Source organism: Hyalella azteca, unplaced genomic scaffold (genome assembly GCF_000764305.2).
Source record: "Hyalella azteca isolate HAZT.00-mixed unplaced genomic scaffold, Hazt_2.0.2 contig3384, whole genome shotgun sequence".
Lineage (NCBI taxonomy): Eukaryota > Metazoa > Arthropoda > Malacostraca > Amphipoda > Hyalellidae > Hyalella > Hyalella azteca.
Genome location: NW_025933634.1, coordinates 476,322 through 498,167, shown reverse-complemented (window position 1 = coordinate 498,167; position 21,846 = coordinate 476,322). Strand labels below are relative to the sequence as shown.

General features: G+C 36.3%; 1 protein-coding gene across 7 annotated transcripts in view; it reads left to right on the top strand.

Moving 5' to 3' along the window:
* LOC108673523 (forkhead box protein P2-like) overlaps window positions 1-21,846 on the top strand; it is a 34,470-nt gene that overhangs the window by 2,888 nt on the left and 9,736 nt on the right. For 4 of the 7 annotated variants that reach the window (XM_047879591.1, XM_047879590.1, XM_047879595.1 and 1 more), the window contains exons 2-11: window positions 4,082-4,222; window positions 6,475-6,628; window positions 7,113-7,280; window positions 8,640-8,814; window positions 9,679-9,793; window positions 10,577-10,774; window positions 11,308-11,539; window positions 12,816-12,884; window positions 16,211-16,287; window positions 16,868-16,969. In XM_047879591.1, coding sequence (XP_047735547.1) covers window positions 4,082-4,222; window positions 6,475-6,628; window positions 7,113-7,280; window positions 8,640-8,814; window positions 9,679-9,793; window positions 10,577-10,774; window positions 11,308-11,539; window positions 12,816-12,884; window positions 16,211-16,287; window positions 16,868-16,969 — 1,431 coding nt within the window. Of the gene's footprint in view, window positions 1-4,081; window positions 4,223-6,474; window positions 6,629-7,112; window positions 7,281-8,639; window positions 8,815-9,678; window positions 9,794-10,576; window positions 10,775-11,307; window positions 11,540-12,815; window positions 12,885-14,734; window positions 14,780-16,210; window positions 16,288-16,867; window positions 16,970-21,846 lie in introns of all 7 variants that reach the window. The other 3 variants (XM_047879592.1, XM_047879596.1, XM_047879593.1) reach the window with 2 other exon arrangements.

Here is a 21,846-nt window from a genome sequence, read left to right as displayed (position 1 = left end):
CTGTCTCTTATACACATCTAGATGTGTATAAGAGACAGCTCCTACATCCCTCATCCTCCCTCCCTCGCTCCTACATCCCTCAGCCTCCCTCCCTCGCTCCTACATCCCTCACCCTCCCTCCCTCGCTCCTACATCCCTCACCCTCCATCCCTCGCTCTATCCACGACTCTCGTCTGTTCAAATAAACAAGGCAAACGCACGTTTAAAGTCCCCCGGCCTGTGTTCCGTATAAGTATAAAGTTCAGTTACGGAAAATTTGACCAATACTATACTATATTATAACGTATAATTATAACTTGATTTATATTTAGTCTAATGAAACACTTGAAAGAAAATATTTTCAAATGCATTTGTATAATGAGAAGTCTTATTTGGTAAAGATGTTTAATGGTGTTTAGGATATGCCTCTATAAGGGATCGTATTATTATTAAGTATTATCATTATAATTAATAAATATTTTTTGGGACCAATCATTGACAATAGTAACAGTACAATTTCGGGATAAAAGTGAGTACAATAAATTTTATTTGTATCCGAACTTTCAGATTACGACTTTTTCAGCAAAAAAATATTAATCAAAATCAAAATAAATTGATTGATGATTTACACTTCTATGACCTGGACAAAAGTATGACATACATGTTCCTTGAAGCGAGGAAATTATAATAAAAATTATTAATGTTTGTAAGATTAAATCCGTAAATTAGTGATACATTAAACTCAACTGAGTTCTGTCATAAAGCTTTACGTTTTTTTATGTTAATGAGACATATTTTTTACTAAACAATCGAGAAGGTCCGCACCTCAGCCTGCCTGAAGGCCCGGATCTTGTTTTTGCACTGGAGATGCTGTGGAAATATCATAAAATCTTTGGAGTTTGCCACCCATTTTCGGCGTGCTGTGAATTTCGTTAATAAATAGCGTTTTTATTATTTCGTTAGTATCATTATTGTATTTCTTTATAAAGCTATAAATAAGATAAGTTTATCACATGGCGTGTTGCATGCTGACGCCAAAACGATGATGTAGAACAAGAGCCGTAGCCTCGAGTAGCTTTTTGTCGTCGTAATAAATGCAATCTTGATCAATGAAGACTGATCGAATTTGTTTGTTTTAATTAATCTGGTATTTACTGAAGAACTCGAGTGAATCAATTTAATATCCAAATCGATACCAGTCAACGAACGTTGAAACAGTTTTGTTACTCAAACAAATTAGAAAGTGAATACTCTTTTAAATTCAAATGTTCCAGGAAAAATATTCCTAAAAAATAGATGTAATAATCCTAAAAATGCTGTGCAAAACTGATCTTAAAAACTCGGGGCATTTGAGGGCAATCTTGTTGCAGCACTGTCCGTCCATACCCGTCTGCCCACTCGTCTGTCAGCCACTCAGCCAGTCCCTGTCTGCCATCTCTCAGTCCACCCGNTGTTGCTGTTGTTGCTGTGGCTGTTTTTGCTTCGGCTGTTGCTGTTGTTTTTGTTGCTGTTGCTGTTGTTGTTGTTGCTGTGGCTGTTGCTGTTGTTTTTGTTGCTGTTGTTTTTGTTGCTGTTGTTGTTGTTGTTTTTGCTGTTGCAGTGGCTGTTTTTGCTTCGGCTGTTGCTGTTGTTGTTGCTGCTGTTTTTGCTGCTGCTTTTGCTGCGACTGTTGCTGTTTTTGTTGTGGCTGTTGTTGCGGCTGTTGTTGTTGTTGCGGCTGTTTTTGCTGTTGCTGTTTTTGCTCCGATTGTTGTTGTTGTTCTATTATCGCTTTTGTTGTTGCTGCTATTTACGCTGTTCTTGATGCGGCTTTTGTTGTTGTTGTTGTTCTTGCTGCGGTTGTTTTAGCATTGTGGAAAGTTTTGTTATGGTTTACGTCGTAACCGTTGTTGTTTTTGTTGTTTTCACAGTACCAGTCTCCGTGTTGTTGACATTCCTGTGGTTGGAGCTGCTGTTGTTTGTGGCCGCTATTGATGCCGTTGTGTTCACTGTTAGTTTCATTGTTGTGATTTTGCGCTGTTATTTTTCATTTCGCAGTTATTATTATCAGTCTTTTAATCTTTTTCCCTTTGTTATTAATCTTTTCGCAGCTATTAATGAGAATGTGATTATTTTTATACTGTTACCATTATTTTTGTTGTCATTAGTGCTGTTGTTGATTACTTCTACGTCTCCAACGTTGTTTTCGTCTTTTCTTTAGTTGATGTGGTGATTTTTTATTTTATTTTATATTTTATATAAATTTTCAAAGATTGTGATCGCAGTAAATATTTTTATTTATTTTATGTAAATGTCATATATAGCTGCTTATGTAACCGCTGCTGCAATTTTGTATGTATATTTTTGTATATAATTAATGTTATTTCGTATATAAGCCCTTTATTCAAGCGCTCCATCTGCTAATTCTGTTGTTTGTCCACCACACACGGTGTTGTTTTCTCCGCCTCTGTGTTGTTACCTCTGTTGTTATCGATGTTGTTACCGCTGTTGTTACCGCTGTTGTTATCGCTTTTGTTATCGCTGTTGTTATCGATGTTATTATCGCTGTTGTTGCAGCTGTTGTTATCGATGTTGTTATCGCTGTTGTTGCAGCTGTTGTTATCGCTGTTGTTATCGCTATTGTTGCAGCTGTTGTCATCGCTGATGTTGTTGCTGCTGTTTTTGCCGCTCTTGTTTCTGCAGTTGTTGTTGTTGCTGCAGTTGTTGCCGAATTTGCTTCTGCAGTTGTTGTTGCAGTTGCTACCTCTGTCGTTGCCGCGTTTGTTATTGTTGTTCTTCAGCTCCATGCACTTCTCCTCATTTGTTTGTTCTTGGTGCCGTGCAAGAAGCGAACTTGCCTGCCTTTTCCACATTTGTTTTTTTGTTTTGTTTTACACAGCAATGTTGTTTTCGCAGCTGCGCCTGCTGAACACTCCGCATGATTTTCATGCTGCCTCTGTTTTATATGTTATATGTATAAAATCATGTAAATTTATATGATTTATATGTTTTGTGCTTCAGAAATGATGTACTATGACATCTTGAATAATTTGATTGTTAATAATAATTCAATGAGATTAGCTTTGTGAAGATAGTCATTGTAAAAAAGAAGGTAGCAATGTTAAGCCTGGGTTGTCATGAATGTATTCAGTGCATGTCCTTATTTTACATGAAACTTGTAAAATACTCATATTTTCTATGAACATTTGAGCCAAAAATTTATTTACCCATTCGCGCTGACAAGTATATCGGAGTTGCCTACATTAATTAGATACTATAAAGTTTGTGATACGAAGTACGCCTGGAAAACTCCGACTTCGTTGTTGATGGAAATAAAAAATCGAGTTTAAGGTTGCGAAGAGAAGGCCTGCGCTGCTGCGATCACCGCATCTCGCGCTCTGCTTACATTGTCTTCTTGTTGTGCAAATGCAAACAAAAGCTGTGCAAACGCACCACGTACGCGTCTTGTAAACAACCAAACTTATATCGCAAAACTTGTGGTTTGAAATTGCAAATAGTGCATTCGTTTCTGGTAATTTCACAGCCATGCCGAGAGTTTTGGGTTGAAGTTACATCGAAGCATTGAATAACGAAGCAAGGTATTCTTTGAACTCATTACAATGTGGTTTTCTGACAACTTACGTACATGAAAAATTTTCAATCGAATTAAATATTTCGGCCTAAATTACCTAACAACTTACGTACCTGAAAATTTTTTACTCGCACTAATTATTCAATTTAAATTAAACTATTTCGCCCTAAATTGCATTAATATATTGTTTATATTATAAACCACACCTCGTGCGAATGGAAGAATTTGATCTGGAACTGTTGATATTATTACTTTTCAGTGAACAAAACCATTACAGAATTTCTTAGAAAAAATTTAGCGTTCAAGATTGAATCCCAAAAGCTTTGAGAATTTTTCTCGAACCTGATTTTGAATTTGGATTCTATAAATCAAGTTTAATATCACTTGATAATATGAACGTAATTATTTTTCAAAGCAAGAATATTATCAATACATAAATTATATAGTGGCAATTATTTTTGAAGGCTATAATATTATCAAAAGATAAATTGACTAGCATCAGTTGATAATTTGTCTCCAATTATGTTGCAGCAACAGCAACAACAGCAGCAGCAGCAGCACCAACTGGCTGAGGCTGGTCGGAAGCAGCTGGAGCAAGCGCTGGGACAGCTCCAGGAACAGATTCAACTCAACATGATCCAGCAGACCCAGCTGCTCCAGGCCTCTGATAAGGTAAACTCCAGATCAAGGAGTCGATGTGCTCCATATGATAGTTCTAGAGGTCTTCATAAGGTTATTTACTCCATGGGGAAATGAGGCTATTGAGGCGAGTGGCTCCATGCGCTCCAATTAAGTTGGAGGTGCTTGGTATGATGAATTTTCAATAAAGGATTAATTTAGATTATGGGTTCACGCGATCTACGAGAAGATGGCTCCACGTGTCCCTCGCGTCGTTAGCCAGCGCTCCAAGTACCACGTGCTCCACGTGCCAGTTGAGCCCTTCTGGCCACGTACTCCACGCGCTCTCCAAGCCACGTGCTTCACGCGCTCTCAAAGCCACGTGCTCCACGCGCTCTCCAAGCCACGTGCTCCACGCTCTCTCCAAGCCACCAAGCCACGTGCTCCACGCTCTCTCCAAGCCACGTGCTCCACGCGCTCTCCAAGCCACGTGCTCCACGCTCTCTCCAAGCCACGTGCTCCACGCGCTCTCCAAGCCATGTGCTCCACGCGCTCTCCAAGCCACGTGCTCCACGAGTTGTTTGCTACGTGCTCCACTTGTCCTACGTGACACTAACTCCACTTTCTTCAATATTTAGACATCGATCACAAAAGTTACGATGTTTGCTTGTTTAAATTAAAAAAAAACTTGTCTGAGTTTAGATTCCCGACAAGTTTGTTGACTCGCACTAAGGTATCCGTTCCAGTTTTCTGTGTGAATTTAATTGTTAAGCCACATTGATTGTATATTTTGTGTCCTGGCTAGCAATTAGCGATTGAGTTTTGTTAAATAAAGTTTTACGTTGTTGCTACATTTACTAGGCAAACAACAAGATTGTTCAACTCCGATGTTACTGTTGACTACCTTCATTCTAAAGGGTATTTTTTCCCGGTGACCACGTATATTTCAGTTCAAATATTCATAACTGTTCAAGTTGTGTAAACGTCGCTCAAGTTGCACGTCAAGACTGTTTCTTTGAACCACATTCATTTAAAAATAATGCGCACGCTAGCGGTGGCCATTAATTGACCGATTGTTTGACGTGTTTTATTTGCCAAGAGTATTTAAATTTGAATAAGTTTTATATTCAGTGGCCATTTTGTTGTTGATCGTGAGAAGGGTGAGTGTGAGTGGCAGTTGCATGATAGGAACATTGATTGTGTGAATTGTAAATCATTATTGAGTGATGGTCGCAGAATTGCCATTGCTGGGCAAGACACGCAGACTATGAATAAGTCCACGGAAGTCTCCTATCATTTTTGGGGAAATTTATCGAATTGGAAGGATCATTCACAATTATATTCCTACCAGGCTGGGACATTTGTAGGTAGATAAAAAATTTAATCTCTAGTCATATAAATAAAACTTATTCAGGAAGCAAAGAAATACAGAAAGTTGCCTAATTTATACATTGAAAAAGACGAAAAATTGTTTTTATCATGATAAATCAGTATGCTTCTAAATATTTGCGTGAATATGGAGTTTTTCAAGTAATTTTCAGCCGATAACTCCTATAAACATTTTCTATTGTATTTCGGAAATTCATCCTCATAGTTACCCACACTAGGGTCGATAACCGACCGTGTTTTGCAGACAGAACTCCGCAGTCGCAGTGCTAAAATAATATGCGTTAAAAAATTACCTTTTAAAGACAACACTTCTAAAGAATCCAGTGTCTCCGATGTTACACATGTGCATTAAATTTCTATATTTATTTTCATATATTAAATAAATAATTTTTAATTCCTTTAATAATAAAAAATTAAATATTCAAGGTTATTTATTCTATCAATTGATTCATGCATTGTCTCCAACTTCACGCACCTGTGCAAAATTTCAGATCGATTGAACAGCTAGAATTAAGTGTGTTAAATATCGATTATAAGATTTGTAGCTGACAAACAAGAAGTGAAGTTAAAAAGAAGTGTAGTAAATACTGTAGAACATGATGACAATTATTTGGTGATGACACTTAATAATGCTGAAAACCTATATATAATTCTAAATTAATTACAATATTAACGACACATTATTAATTAATTCTTACATAGATTAATAAATTTAACTTAAAAATCTGAGATAGATAAGATAAAAATATAAAAAATAAAATATTATAATATTATTCTAAATTAACTCCAATATTAACGACACATTATTTATTAATTCTTACTTAGATGAATAAATTTAATTTAAACATCTGAGATAGATAAGATAAAAATATAAAAATAAAATATTATAAAATTCACAATTGATATTTGTGCTGCAGGGTAAAGCTAGCGGTGCTCTGGCGCAGCTGAACGCGCAGCAGCAGCAGCTCGTGCAGCAGCTACAAGCCGTGCAGCGCCACTACCTGCTGCAGCACTCAGCTCTGCAGCACTCTGCACTGCATCCTCTACTGCAGCAGCACTCCCATCTTAATGGTGAACATCAAAAATAATATAAAAAACATTGATTTTTTATTATGAATTTTACGATTTTTTTAATTTTGGAACGAAAATTCACAGCTCTAGGTAATTATTTTGCCTACAATCATTGATAAGAAAAGTACTTTTTATAATTATTGTTAACATTAATATAACTTCTTTAAGTGTATATTAGGTATATTTATTACATATTTGGGTCAGGGAGTAAAACTTTCAGAAATTCTTCTTGTGGTGTTCTTCAATCATATTTCTTCACATCATTTCTGTTTTAAAGCATTTAATTCACAGCCGTTTTAGTTATCATTTACTGACATATTTTTAATATTCATATTATTTTATTATATGTTTCTCTTAAAACATTTGATACCCAGCCATTTTAGTTATCCTTTCTTGATATATTTCTAAGATTCATATTATTTTATTGTATGTTTCTTCTAATTTTCAGCAATTATTCTCTATTTGAATTACCTTCATCCCATAGGAGATGGCGGGATGCACTGGAAGGAGAGGGGTGAGCGCAGCGAGACCCCCTCACCCCCCGGCTACCTCCCCCCCCACCTCATGTTATCACACAATAACAATAATAACAACAACAATAATAACGACCGCGACTCAAAGCCTGTTATTCATCCACCTCCTACACCCAACGGTCAGTCCGTATATTTTAACTACAAGAAAGTTCTCTCTATATTTTATTTACATATTTTTTTTACTAGAAAAGAAATTTATTCATATTTATATCACGTTAGTCCGTAACTAATCAGATAGAATCCCGACATCCCGAAATATTTTTAACCAAATCGCGTCTTACCTAATCTTGATAATATCTGTAGAATTAACCTATTAACTATTAATAATTAACAAATTATTAAATTAACTATGCATAAAGTATAGTTATGCCCATACTTGGCATGAAATTCCCATTAAGGGAACATTATTTTTTCACTGACCTTAATTAAAATAGAAATCACTTTTAAAATTTTTAACCAATTTTCCTCCCATCTCCAATTTCTGATCATTCAAATATTATAAAAACATTGATACTAAATTTATATGAGATTATGAGTTGCGGAATTGTGCTAGTTGGTTTACCTTAATTGTATCTTATCTTTAGCTAATTATCTTTATAATTGTAACTGTTTGAAGACTTGTGCTGTAAATACATAGCGTGTATCTATAATATTTAAATAATGTTGGGATATTGCCTGGATATGTAACCTGGGTTTTTCCATGTGAAATCAGGTGGAATAAATTTGATAATTTACATAATAAAAAAATGGTAATATTAAGAATCTTTGTTGAGTGAGGATTTGTAAGGTTCATACCTGAGAACTTTAACTTGGCTCATAAGTTAATAAAAATAATGATCGTTTTTTACTGCCCTGAAAAGGGCCAAATTCTGTACTAAAGTTCTTCAAAATTTCGGTTGCGTTAAAATAGGCCAGGAAAATTTTTTCGTATTGAACTCGCATTTTCATATGAAAATGAACAATGTCTTTTCAATTAATAAATACATTTAGAAGTTATTCATATTTGAGTCTCATATATGGAGTCTTTCAATATTCGAGAAATACTTAGAAATATCTCAAATCCTTATGATTTAATAATTATCACAGCATATTTTCTTGACGTTATTTGGTATATTGCGTCTTCCGATATTTCTATATACTAAGTTTCTCTCTAATCCGAAATAGGTACTAAGTTTCAATGTTCCCAAAATATTAAGTTTCAATATTCCCGAAATATTAAGCTTCACTATTCCCGAAATCCTAAGTTTCACTATTCCCTAAATACTAAGTTTCAATATTCCCTAAATACTAAGTTTCACTATTTCCCGAAATACTAAGTTTCAATATTCCCGAAATACTAAGTTTCACTATTTCCCGAAATACTAAGTTTCAATATTCCCGAAATACTAAGTTTCACTATTTCCCGAAATACTAAGTTTCAATATTTGTGAATAATTATCTAAGTCGTAAATAATTATCTGTTTATGACGTGACCACAGGCCGCAGCAGCGAGACTCTGAACGGCTACGGTGGACGGGTCAGTGACGACGAGGAGACGGGTGGGGGCGGACGTCGCAGCAACGGCGGCGTCACCCACCACCCGCTCTACGGCCACGGCGTCTGCAAGTGGCCGGGCTGTGAGGCTGTCTGCGACGAACTTCATTACTTCCTTAAGTAAGAATTTTATTATGGATGCCTTGATATTTTCATGCTTTAACTTTCTTATATCGTAAATTTTGCTATTCTGTTAATGATATTATTCACGTAGAATTTTTAAGATGTTTCGTTTTCCCCTTAATGCCTGAATATCTGGAACACTTTTATTAACTCGAGTCCGAAATTATTTTATAAGTGAGAGCTTTGAAATTGATTCATCCCATCTGTGCCCTAACCTTGCTCGTCCCTGCCATCACTCCTTCCATGTTATTTCGCTACCCATAACACGCCGGTGCTTCGGCTATAACACGCTAATGTTTCACCCATAACATGAGCAGGTTTAGACCATAACATTCGCTCATGGCACGCACATGTTCCGCCCTTAAAACGTCTGTGTTTCGCTCCTAACACGCTCAACGTTTCGTTCATAACTCGATCATATTTCGACCATACGACGCCCATGGTTCACCTATAACACACCATGTTCCGCTCTTAACTCGCTCATATTTCGACCATACGGCGCCCATGGTTCACCTATAACACACCACGTTCCGCTCATAACTCGCTCATATTTCGACCATACGACGCCCATGGTTCCCCAATAACACACCATGTTCCGGCCATAACTCGCTCATATTTCGACCATAAACCACCCATGGTTCACCGATAACTCACCATGTTTCGCCCATAACTCGCTCATATTTCGACCATACGACGCCCATGGTTCATCTATAACACACCATGGTTTATGGTTATATATTATAACCATAAACCACCCATGATTCTCCTATAACACACCATGTTTCGCCCATAACTCACTCATTCCTTAACACATCCTTGTTATGTATAACATAACACTCTGGTAACTCTTGTCGCCCGCAGGCACCTCAACACAGAGCACACGCTGGATGACCGCAGCACGGCACAGGCGCGCGTACAGATGCAAGTCGTGAGTCAGCTCGAGCGGCAGCTGAACAAGGAGCGAGACCGCCTACAGGTGCGAGGGGGGATGGAGACTTTGGGCAGAAAAGGGCGGGAATGGGGAGCAGCAGGGGAGACTGGGAGACTGTGTGCATCATGAGGTACTGGTGGACTGTGTGCAGCTGGGGGGGTAGACTGAGGGACTGCGTGCTGCATGAGAAGGAATGTAAGCGACTTGAGTTGCCAGAGACTGGACTGTACACAGCATAGGGCCACTGGAGTATCTGCATGTGTTCAGAGTGGGACTGGGAGGCCTAAGTGTGAAAATAAGGTGATTTGGAGCCTGAATGCAGCGTTGGGGACTGGGGGTCTGCGAGTGGCGTGAAGGAGACTTGAAGGCCAGTTCATGCGAGGACTGGGAGGACTGCGCTTGTAGATGGTAATGTCGCTGGTGGTAACTGAGGGCTTGATCATCGCCGGTGTGCTGGTGCTTGCTGGAACATAAACCTGACTTGATATTACTGCAATAATAATATTTAACGTCATTCGCTCGTTCCGGGATGCTATTTGTCAGATAATTAATGAGCTTGTTGATTATCGCATTATGAACTCAAATGATAAGGCAGTGAATGGAAAGCCTCAAGCAATAATTGTAGCAAATAAAGCCAGCCTTGCTTAACATGCAACAAACCATTGGAGTCGTACTACGAGCAATGAATCATAAAATCTTACAATTAAACCCACAATTAATTCATAATTTTAATTACGATTGACCGAGCGCGAATCTGAACTGAAATATTATAATATTTTTGGATTCATTTTAATTTTATTCTATGTTTTAACTGCTCATTTGTGCCAGGCGATGATGAGTCACCTTCACGTCAACAAACAACAGCAACAACAACAGCACCAACAACAACAGCAACAGCAACAACAACAGCAAGAACAACAACGACAACATCAGCAGCAAGCCTCCCCGTTTGCCCCGTCGGGACGCTCGCTGTCTCCTGAGCCTCCGCTCCCCTCCCTCCCCAAACTGGAGCACGCGCCTCCCCAGGTGGGGTTTTGAGTTTCAAAATATCAGCTCCATGAATACATATATGTATATTTTTTATTATCATTATTTATTATACTCGTTTTATATAACATATTATATGCAAATGAGCTTCTTGAACCTTCAAGCATGTCGTGTTTATTATCTTAATCCACAATAATATTCTCAGGAGAGGTTAATGGTTCCTACCAACACTCATGGGATCAGGATACCCACTCTGGTTGTATGCATGGTATGACCTTGTCCACTAATTGTAATGGTAACTCTCGTTACTACACCTATTGTCCTAAATAAAACACCCAGTTAACATTGAAACGGGGTATTATTTAGCTTTCATTTCATCGTCAACTTTCCTATTTCTGCAAAATTCTTGCGTTAATTGGAGCAGAAAATTATAGATATTATTATTAGCGAAAAACTTCCTGTTTCTCACGAAGTATGACTCACTGTTTCAAAAAATGACCCTCAATATATTTAACAGATCTACTAAATAAAATGTCGACTTTGTGATTAATGAGCCTTCATTTCCTGGACAGAGCCCGAGCAGCATGCTAGGCAAGCTCCCCCTCGGCCCCGGTCTTATGGGTGGGGGTCTTGGGGCCTCCCCCCTAAGCTTGGCCCACTCCCCACTGGGTGGGCCACTGCCCCCCGTGTCGCTCTTTGGAGGGATGGGGGCCCGACCCCCCCACATGATGCAGCCCCCAACACCCAACGCGTGCGGCTCCATCAGGCGGCGGCTGACGGAGAAATCCGCGCTCCTGACACCGGGTGAGTCGAGCTGACACCACAGAGAAAACGCCAATAAAAACCCCTATTATGCCCAGAACATAAAAGTGCCATCATTTATTGAGCTCAAATGAGAGAAAAATCGATAACCCCTGTTGACCCGGAAAATTGAAGTATTACCTGTTTTCGAGCTTTAAATGTAATTAAAAATATCAATGAAATGTGAGATTAAACATGTTACCCTATAAATCAACTTTGTATATCAAGTTATAAACATTTAACGGAGTCGAGTAATTAATGAGCTTCCCTTTAACTAACACCAATTTAAGTTTTAACATTTAATATTTTTCTTTTTTACCCAATTCATTTGTCACCCTCAAATAAGGGCAGTATCAAATACATAACATTACACTTGAGGGCAAATAATTCTTTTTAGCGAAAGCCTTTGTTTTTTTCTTGATGCTTGTTCGTTTAAATAATTTCAAGATCTGCATTTAATTACACGCAACTTACTTACCAATGACATTAAATTTTGTTGTTCGCTTTTCTTCCTTAGCTTCACTCCATTAATTTTCGTTTGCTTATTTCTTTGCATTCCAAGAACTCATAAATTTTTGTTCAAGTTTTTCAAAACATTATTTACTAAAATTATGATTCATAGCATAATTCCTGCTCTGTTTGTCTGCATTTTACGTAACCTTAATTGAGTATAAAAAGTCGGTTCAACATGCTTCAGTATAAAGAGAATCACATTTAATTTTGGTACATCCCATACTGTTTCATTCTTGTGCTTATTCCCTGTGTCTTGAGTCTTGTGTGGCCGATAGTAATCACGATTTTCCTAACCATTATTCTGTTATGCTTTACATTAACCCTAATCCTACAGTTTTTTTCTAGTCTCTGCTCTACATTAAGCTTAATCAACTAGTTTTTCATTTGTCTTTGCGTCATTTTCTAGCTGTTATAAATTTTTATGTGAGCTGATAAGACGCCAATCGATTTGTTTCTTCTCTCAGAAGTTATCATGAAGATTGAAGAATAGAATATTCAGAATATACCGATAGACAATTAGTATATTCAGTTGTAAAATTTTTTCAGTGATAACTTTAATTTAATTTGTTTCACTGCTTTGAAAGAACAGAATGATACAGATTTTTAAAATTGTTTCGATATTTAGATTATCAATCTTATGGTGATCCACGTTTACAGCCAATTCAATACATATCGAAATAAATTGGCAATGCGTTTATCAGTGCAAGTATATAGCTGTTGGGACACTCGTATTTCCACCGTGTAACTGTGGCCCACCGTGTCTTAGGTGTTCTAGACGATACAGCCCTCGTTAGACGGCGGCTTGCCGACCGTGCTGCTCTTGACATTACTGAAGGTAATGCGTGAACGAAATTAATAAGTCTCAATGTTATAAATCTTTTCTTGATCGTGCTAAGATATATCTTTCAATTGGCCCTCAGTGTGCAAGGATGGAACAATTATGGAGACGTGTAATGATTCGTGAATTTCAGTCTTCAGTTGACGAATAAGTCGCAGTGAAGAATTCAACGTCCTATCGACTTTTTATGAAAAGTTAAAATTGGAACAAGATTTTAATTGTTCGTAGTGCACATTTTGATTTTGAATTATTTCAAATTAAATATTTCAATTTTGTGCAACTTTTCAATAATATTGTGCACGAAAATTGAATTTTTTCATTATAGTTTAAAGTAAATTAAATGTTTGGTTCAATTTCCGTAGACTATCATTCCTGCGTGACGTCCGAAAAATTTCTACTGGCATTCGGCAAACCACAACTGAGCCTTCTTTCCGTCTATTAATAATAAATATGATCGTTCGTAAATCTAACATTTTCACCTGCAATCGAGTTACTGTACTTAAGAAATAAGTAGCAAAGACTTCATTGCGTTTAGATCTCTTTTAACAGGAGTCTCAACGAGGCCGGAGCATTGATTTGCTACGCACTAATACGTGGCGTCGCGCAATGTGTTGAGACGCACTGCGTGCTCCTTATCGTAGTTGTTTATCAGTAGCTTAGGTGATTAGCACCCTTGCCAAAGCAGGAGCCTCACCATATAGTCGGTAATTGGTCAATCGATTCATTAGTGCCATTTGCTTTGTTTTAGCTTTGTTTGCTTTGTGTTGGTTGCGGTCACGAATATGCTTGGTAAACACTTGGAATCACTCGTTTCGTTCTTTCGAATTTGATTGAATTGTTCAGATTTGGTGTCTAAACCTTCTGAATTAGCTGATTTTGCGACTTAATTTTCTTACAAGGAAAATTTTTAATTCTTTCTTCTTTGGATCTTGAGGCTTGACTTCGAAAAACTCTTTGTCTCCATTTATTGAGGACAAGATTAATTTCTTGAGATTTATTTGTCCATTCTCTGGCATCATTTCATTACATGCCCATGCAAACTATATCAATTAAATCAAATGATCCAGCATGAGAAAATAAATCTTAGATGTTTCCAAGATATTTCCAAATTTTCTTGGATGTCTTAGATATTTTCAAAATTTGTGCCGGGAAAATAGTTCCTGCTATACAAATCACATTCTCAAACCTTCATAATGCGCGGCTAAGAAAACAATCTTCCAAATAAACGGCCATTACTCCATAAAAAATTTCCTAAACCTACTTGATAAGCTGTCATTAATATCTTAAAAATTGTTTTCATTTTCAGTCATCCATTCCTTATCTTTCCCTAACAGCTAAAACCTCTTCAATGTCCTTACTACAAATTTTAATTATTGTGTTATTGCATTTTTTCGTAATATATTTCTATGCGGTATCTCCTCTCCTAAATGTAAAATTTGTCTATCCTAAACTTTTCATCCGAGTCAACAGTTTTTTCCATTGTTTTCGACACTTATCTTTTCTGATTCTTCTATAGTTTGTCTATCATAAGATCTTAATCCGAGACGGAATTTGTTTTCATTTTCTCACGTTATCTTTGTATGTAATGAAATTTTCTCATCTCAGATTTTCATCCGAGGCAGTCTTTTGCTTTTTTTCAAAATTTTCAGTAAAATCTCTTCTACTTATTCTCCATATTTCAATTTAAGGCGAATATTTTCAACCGAGGCAGCATTTTAAGGCTTTTTCCGTTGGATCTCTTTTCCCTATCCTAAAATGTTCCTTACTTAATGCAAGAATTGCATTGTATTTCGCCGGTTATGTGCGTGCAATGACATTTTTCTCTCTTTCTCGCCCTGGTGCCCCAGGTCTGTCGTACATGTTAGATCGCGCAGGCCTCGACATCCAACAAGGTCCGTACGTTTCTGTTCCTCCTTCAAACCTGTAGAAGTTAAATACCGTTAAATGTATCTCTCTTTGACACTTGGTACTTTTCCAATGTTAACTTAGATATGATTTCTAATCGATCCCGTGAAAATTTTGTTTAAATATGAAATTTTCTAACGCCTTCTTTATCGGTAAAGCAGAACTATTTCACTTCTATTCGGATATGCTTCACTATGCTCATCATTTGGAGTCACTATACTTCATAAATTTTAGCTCTGGTAATAATATTGGTAAAAGAATCCGTTCCTCCTCATGATTGGCGTCACAGTTCTCCAGTTCTCACCGAATTAATTTGTGTCCATATGAACATAAGTTCTATACTCCTAAATGTGATTTGTGGGATACTTTAGAGTCGAGTCCTAGAACCATCCTCTCTTCTAATTTGTTCCCATATAAATTTTGCTTACCTCACTCTCTCCAATTCTTATAACTTTAATTCTGCTTACCCTCTATTTCTTCGGTGTTACTTCCTTTCTTTGGATTTGGTTGCTTTTCGAGCTGAATCGCTTTGCTTTGAAATTCTCGCTACTAAATCTAATTGCATTAATAAATCCAGGATTGTCATGATTCGTGATTTTTCTCTTAATTTTGACTGCTTCTTCATCGCATTTTTTGGTATAGAAAATAAGCTTAGTAAAATATCAAAGAAACTGCAAGGAAAACTTTCTTGTGCAGAGTATTATTTTCACATTCCTTGTTAATTTTAAACGAGTCTCTCGATTACACATGATTTGCGAGCTTGGAGACGCTCAATACGTGTAAAAATTCATTCAATCTTTTCGCTAGCATTGATAAAAGTTGTGATCTTCCTATAATGTCACATTTCGCCCAAGTGAAAAAAAATAACACATTTAAATGTTCATTCGTAAACCATACAAATTTAATAGGAATATTCAAAGTATTGGTTTATTCCATGAGCCAATGAACTATTGCTACTTTGTTCAACTTTTAAGTACCGCTTGAACATTGCTACCGAGATTGATGCTCAAGTGGCCGCAGCTTGTCGTTAATGCCATTTGATATGAACGAATCAGACGGCTTCTAATAGTTCTCTGTCACACTGAGGGTCAATATATGAATTCTATGATAGGAGTGATTTCTGTTTTTCTTTGAAATAATGTTATAACTTAATGATAACTTGCCTGAATATATGAAGAATTTATGAAAAACTAATCAATTTAAAATATGACTCCGATTAAAACGAGCATCCCTGTTTTGAACTAGTGTGAATAGGACGGACATTGTCATATATTTATATGATCAAATGCTGAAATAGGTACAACTCATGTGTTAGTTACTTTTTACTGTAGCCAAAGTTATTCTACTAGGCAAGAGCGATTATGTTACTGCAATTACATATATCAGTATATTTAAACAGTTGCTATTTATCGTTACAGAACTGCAGCGTAATCGAGAATTTTATAAATCCAACGAAGTGCGGCCGCCCTTCACATATGCATCTTTAATAAGACAGGTGAGTGGGAAATAATTTTCTTGTTAGTCAAAAATCTATTTTCAGTGATCGAGAAATGAGCAATTACGCAGCCAACCCTGTAAAACATTTTTTGTTGAGTATTTGCAGAAAATATTTGCATGGCTAACTCTGCTAAACTAAATACAACCGTGACTAATTTCATGAATGGTGTGATAACTCCAGTTGCAGTCTTGTAGGTATTGCAGTTGGGTAAGAAAGATAATATAACGTCAACTATAGAATTATAATTAATATACCACACAGAATTAAACATGAGTTAATCATATATGAGGCCATGAGCAGGTAAGCACTGCTCCAGTCTGCTCTCATTTGTTGAATGCATTTCTTAGAAGTTCTAAGTTTGACGAGTTTCAACAAATCAGTAATATAACACATCCGTCTTAAGTCCTTTTCTTTTAAGGTTATTTGCCTGAAAAAATGTGTTGATGAATCGACCTTAGAGCAAAATGTTTGTAACGCATATAATATTTTATTCATCCATTTACAAAATTAGTGCGATAACACGACTGTCCATTGATATTTACATGATTATCAGTAAGTATTTCTTGGTGTTCGACAGAGTATCGTCGAGTCTCCAGACAAACAGCTGACGCTCAACGAGATCTATAGTTGGTTCCAGACGATGTTCGCGTACTTCCGGCGTAACGCTGCAACCTGGAAGGTCAGATCCGCAGTCCGTCTTTTAGATTCATTCAGATTATTCACTAATTACCATATTTTAAAATATGAAATTTTTATCACTATTGTTAAGATTTCATCAATTCAAGGTCAGCTTACCTTGGTGTAGACTGTAGATTAATCCTAATGTAGTTGGTAAAATTTATAAATCTTTCCTCCAGGTTCACAAGAAAATATTAAATTTCGGTACCTGATAAATTTTACTGTAAACTATTTTTCCTGAGGGAATTCACACTTTAAAGTCATACGTTAAAATTTTGAATACCTTGATAAATATTTTTTTATTTTTTTATTCGTCACATATGAATATTTTGTACATCTCTGTTGAAACTTAGGAACATTTTTTGAAGCTGATGCGGATATCTGCATTAGTGAATTGTTTGAACATTTTAACTTTTTCATGCTTTTCTCCTCTATTTTGTTAATTGGTTACAGGCAGTGTTCGATTTTGCACGGTTCTTTACAGAGCCATGTGAATTTTATTTTCTTTCAAATTGAGAGATTTAAAGTACAATTTTAATTACTTCACAATTGGTCATAAGGAAATTATGTTCTTTTCTGCTGTTTAAGTGATAATTGTCCTTTTTAATTAAGGTATTCACGATGTATATGAATTTATGTCGTTGCACTTTATAATTGCATTGTGCATAGAGATTACGTTGTAATATTTTCTTATACTCCTAGACTTGACATTCACAATCATAAAATTGAGCATTTTTACGATGCTGATACAGTATTGTGCATTTTTTAATACCCTGCTTCTCATAACTTGGTATATTCACGGTTCCAATCGATATTATGAAGAGAATCGATCATTATGATTCATTTTATCTGATGATTGGACATGAATATGAGTTGTGTAGCACAGGTCGTTATAAGTATGAGTTTCAGACTATAAGACTTAAGTACCTCATGGGTGTTCCATCTCGACTGTCACTGTACGTCAGCTAACGCCTTGTTCTCTGCATCAAAGAAAATTTCCTACGTTATTTTGACCCTTTACCTCCTTTAAGATGAGCTCGTTCCTTAGTGACAAAGTTTCTTTTTCGCGACCCGCGAATGATACGGACTGTAGAAGGTCAACTTCATCCACACTTAGCAAATGTTTTAAACTAATTTCACGAACAAATTGTATATAAAAAGTAACAAACAATCGCCTTAAAATATTTTTGAGTGTTGAAGTAAATGAAGTTGCTGGTGTGGATGATTATTTAAACCTACTTAGATTCATTAAAAAATATTGGTGGATTGTTTGCAGCCGTTTGATGGCCGATGCATGGCCAATCGTCATTGATTCACCGATGATTTTTCAAATCTGATCCACTACACGGGTGAATAAATTCAGGCTTACTTGACTTTATATTGTGGGCCTGATTTATTCACTTTTGGTGTCTAATGAAACGTTGTTGCTCTTTTCTAAGCCCCTGATGTAACATACTTGAAATTAATGTCTCAACCTACGAAAGAGCTAAAACGGAAATGAAAATCCGTCACTTAGATCTGCCTCATTTGATGATTATTTTCGTTAGATCAAAGAGTGCTTACAAGGTGAATTGAATTTAATCGAAATTTTAAGCAATAATGTACTCCAATCGAAGCTAAAATCTGATGGGAGCAACATCGTCTCTTGTACACAAACATTGACCCGCTCGCTCAGATATGGAATGAGGGGACGCGACAAATATTTTGATATTCTTTCTCACCTCTGTCAGCGCATTTGCTCATTTATGGAAAAAAGCGCTATTGTTTGGATGTCTGTACAGTTTGTTAGAGTCACATCTTTAGGCTCAGACCTCGTTTTCAAAATATTCTCAAACTTATTTAAAGATTTATTCATTCATTTATTCTTTCAATTTTTACCGAATTTAATTCATTCTTTGTCGTTCGAAGAATGATGGGAATAATGTGAATAGAAATTAGAATTCGTGTCACCAGTTACTGAAGAGAAAAAGTGGTTTGTCGTCTTCCCAACCCATTTCTGAGGCTATTAGATTAGCTTCAACGGATTTTAGTCCAAATCTTTCACTCCAGTTGCATTTCAGTTCGAAGGAAAGTTTACATCTAAACATTTTCGCCATAAACTTTTTGTCTCCATTGAAGATTAATCTAGCAGATGTTCACAGTTCATATCTACTTTCGTAAGTCCACTGTCATAATCTACTGGTTTAAATACGTCTTCCATTATGTAAAGTTCTACCGAGTCAGTAGACTTTCACAAATGATCACTCTAATGAAGTGAAATGAATACCATCATACTATCTGATACGATATACTATCATAAAAATCATTGCAAACTGGATATTTTGTACTTAGTATCCATTTGAAATAGATGCAACTGGAGTTATTCCATCCTGTAGTTGAGCACGTATCCATTATATAGACTTTTTCTATATATTGTGCATCGAAAATCATCCCAGTCAATCACGACTTTGACACGCTTCACTTAGTCCTGCTTCCTTGTGCACGCCTGCAGAGCGATCAGTAATTCTCGTATACAAGTTCAAAGCAAATACATCTTCCATTATTATTTGGTATATCTTTATGGCCTATGACAAAAAAAATGTAAATCATTTTTCCGACCAATGATAATTCTAAACTTTTCTTCATTTATATAGCTTTCATTATTATTATTCTGAATATTTGTTTTTGTCTGCGTTGACTACTAATTATTTCAAAGACTCGAACTAGTGCACAAAGTTGTTGAAGTAAAAGTCACTGTCTCAGTTGAACAGTTTGTACAGTCGAAGTAAAAATGTATTGTCAAGAGTGTCCCTCAGTCCAGCATTTATCTACAAAGTTGTCAGCAAAAACAAGAGCTTCGGGAACGAGTAGGTCGTAATTTTTGAACGTATTTTTTCTTTAAACGTCGTCAAACTAACGAAAATTAAACTCGTGTTGTGTGTTTGCTCCAACTTAGATCTATTTTACTAACTGAAATTAAGCGATTGATAATTTACAATAGATGTGCTATTATTTTAATTGGATGTTAGATGTGGCACGCGCATTGAACGAATTCAAAAACTATTACAAAACATATTTCGCTTTAATTCTGGCAAATCTAATTTTGATAATTTTCATGAATTTCATTTATTAAATGTATGCTTATTTTCATGCTAGTTGAATTATTTTTGCAGCGATTATTTAGTTTGAATTAACAAGCTTTCAATGCTGATATGAAATCGTTTTCCGATTCCAATTTCATTCGAAATGAACTGATACAAATTAGTCAATCGAGAAACAGAAGTGTCGAAATCCAACACAAAACATCGATTCACAGCAGTTTTTTCGATGTTTGCAAATAATTTCAATGGTTATTTTTGTCATTCGACTTTTACAAGCAGTTCAATTGATTTTTACCCGTGAGGCTTCGACGTTGAAGTTACAGGAAATCAATATAAATCTCGGAATAAGTTTGGGTCTACGGGATTAAGAAGCCAACAAAATCAGCACGCGTTTATCGAACCCATTGCCTACTTGGAATTTGGGCGTAAGAAGTTAATTAATACATTTAATGTGTAGTCCGTCCATGCCTCTCAGTTCAATGGTTTTGGATCTAATAACTTGATGTCTATAATGTAGTATTTGCATTGTCGTACACACGAGGTTTCGATAGGAAATATGTAAATCAATTGCAGTTCTTTTTGAATACTCATGCCGAACCCTATGCTATAGTCTGTATTAGAATAAATGCCATTGCCGATGTCAAATTTATTCGTTGGACAAGACACAATCTGTTTTAAAATGAGGTGCAGTCGATCGAATTTTTCAATCTTTTAACTAAAAGAACATATAAAAAAATATTTTTCGCATTTGTTTACTATCTACGTCCACATTCGAAGTCATTTAATAAATTTATTACAATGAGTTCCCGTATTCCATATTGCGGTGCATGACTGCTTTCAATGATGCCAACAAAAATTACGCGCTGTTCAATATGCCTGTATTTCTTTGGCTCACTGTTAATTTTTAGATCCGAGTTTACATGCGTCGCTGGCACTCATTGCATGGGCAGTCCTGCTTCTTGCCGCTTCTCGTGTAGCAGTAAATTGCGGCACAATGGTCACTACCAGTATTGTTTGACTCGAGGCAGAAAATCAAGCGTAGCACACCAAATACAGGTGCATTTAATACAGTTCTCTACCAGCACTGCTTTAAGTTTAGACTTCTTATCTACAGATTGCTATAAGCTTTGCTTGATTCGAGTCTTAAAGAATAATTGTACCGCTGGAATACCAGCATGTGTTTAAAATTATTTATAGAGCCAAGAAATACTAGCATATTCATAGAACTATTCAAAACCGGAAAATCATAATCAACAATTAATAATATAGTTCTAATTATATGGTCGTACGGACAAAAATATAAATGTACATGACCAATTGTTTATTTGATTCATTTCTAAGAAATTGTTGATGAAATATAACGTTGCAAAGAACTCAAATGACAATTCTTTTGTGATAAATTTCTATCTCTAGAACATAATACATTATAATTATGACAGCTGTGATTGCATTCATCATATCCACTTTAAAATCAGTACATCGAAAATGTGAGCGTTGAAGCTGCATCACAAATAACTTGGTTACCTAAATCCTTACTATTTCATCTAGGAGCATATCAGAGCTGTGAGTGTCCGATATTGTGCAGCTATAGCCGCTATAGTTGAGGACGTGATTTTTTGGCTTAGAAAAGACCTTCAGACCGTCGACTTGTTGCCTAGCTTGGCTACTAGTAAAGTAGTGTTGTGGCTTACATTAGACATCATAGTGAAGTAGTGTTGTTGCGCTCCGGCATGCAAACCATTCATAGGCAGCACCTTTTGGCTTGCTAACGAGACTTTTCTGTAGGAGTTAACCCAGA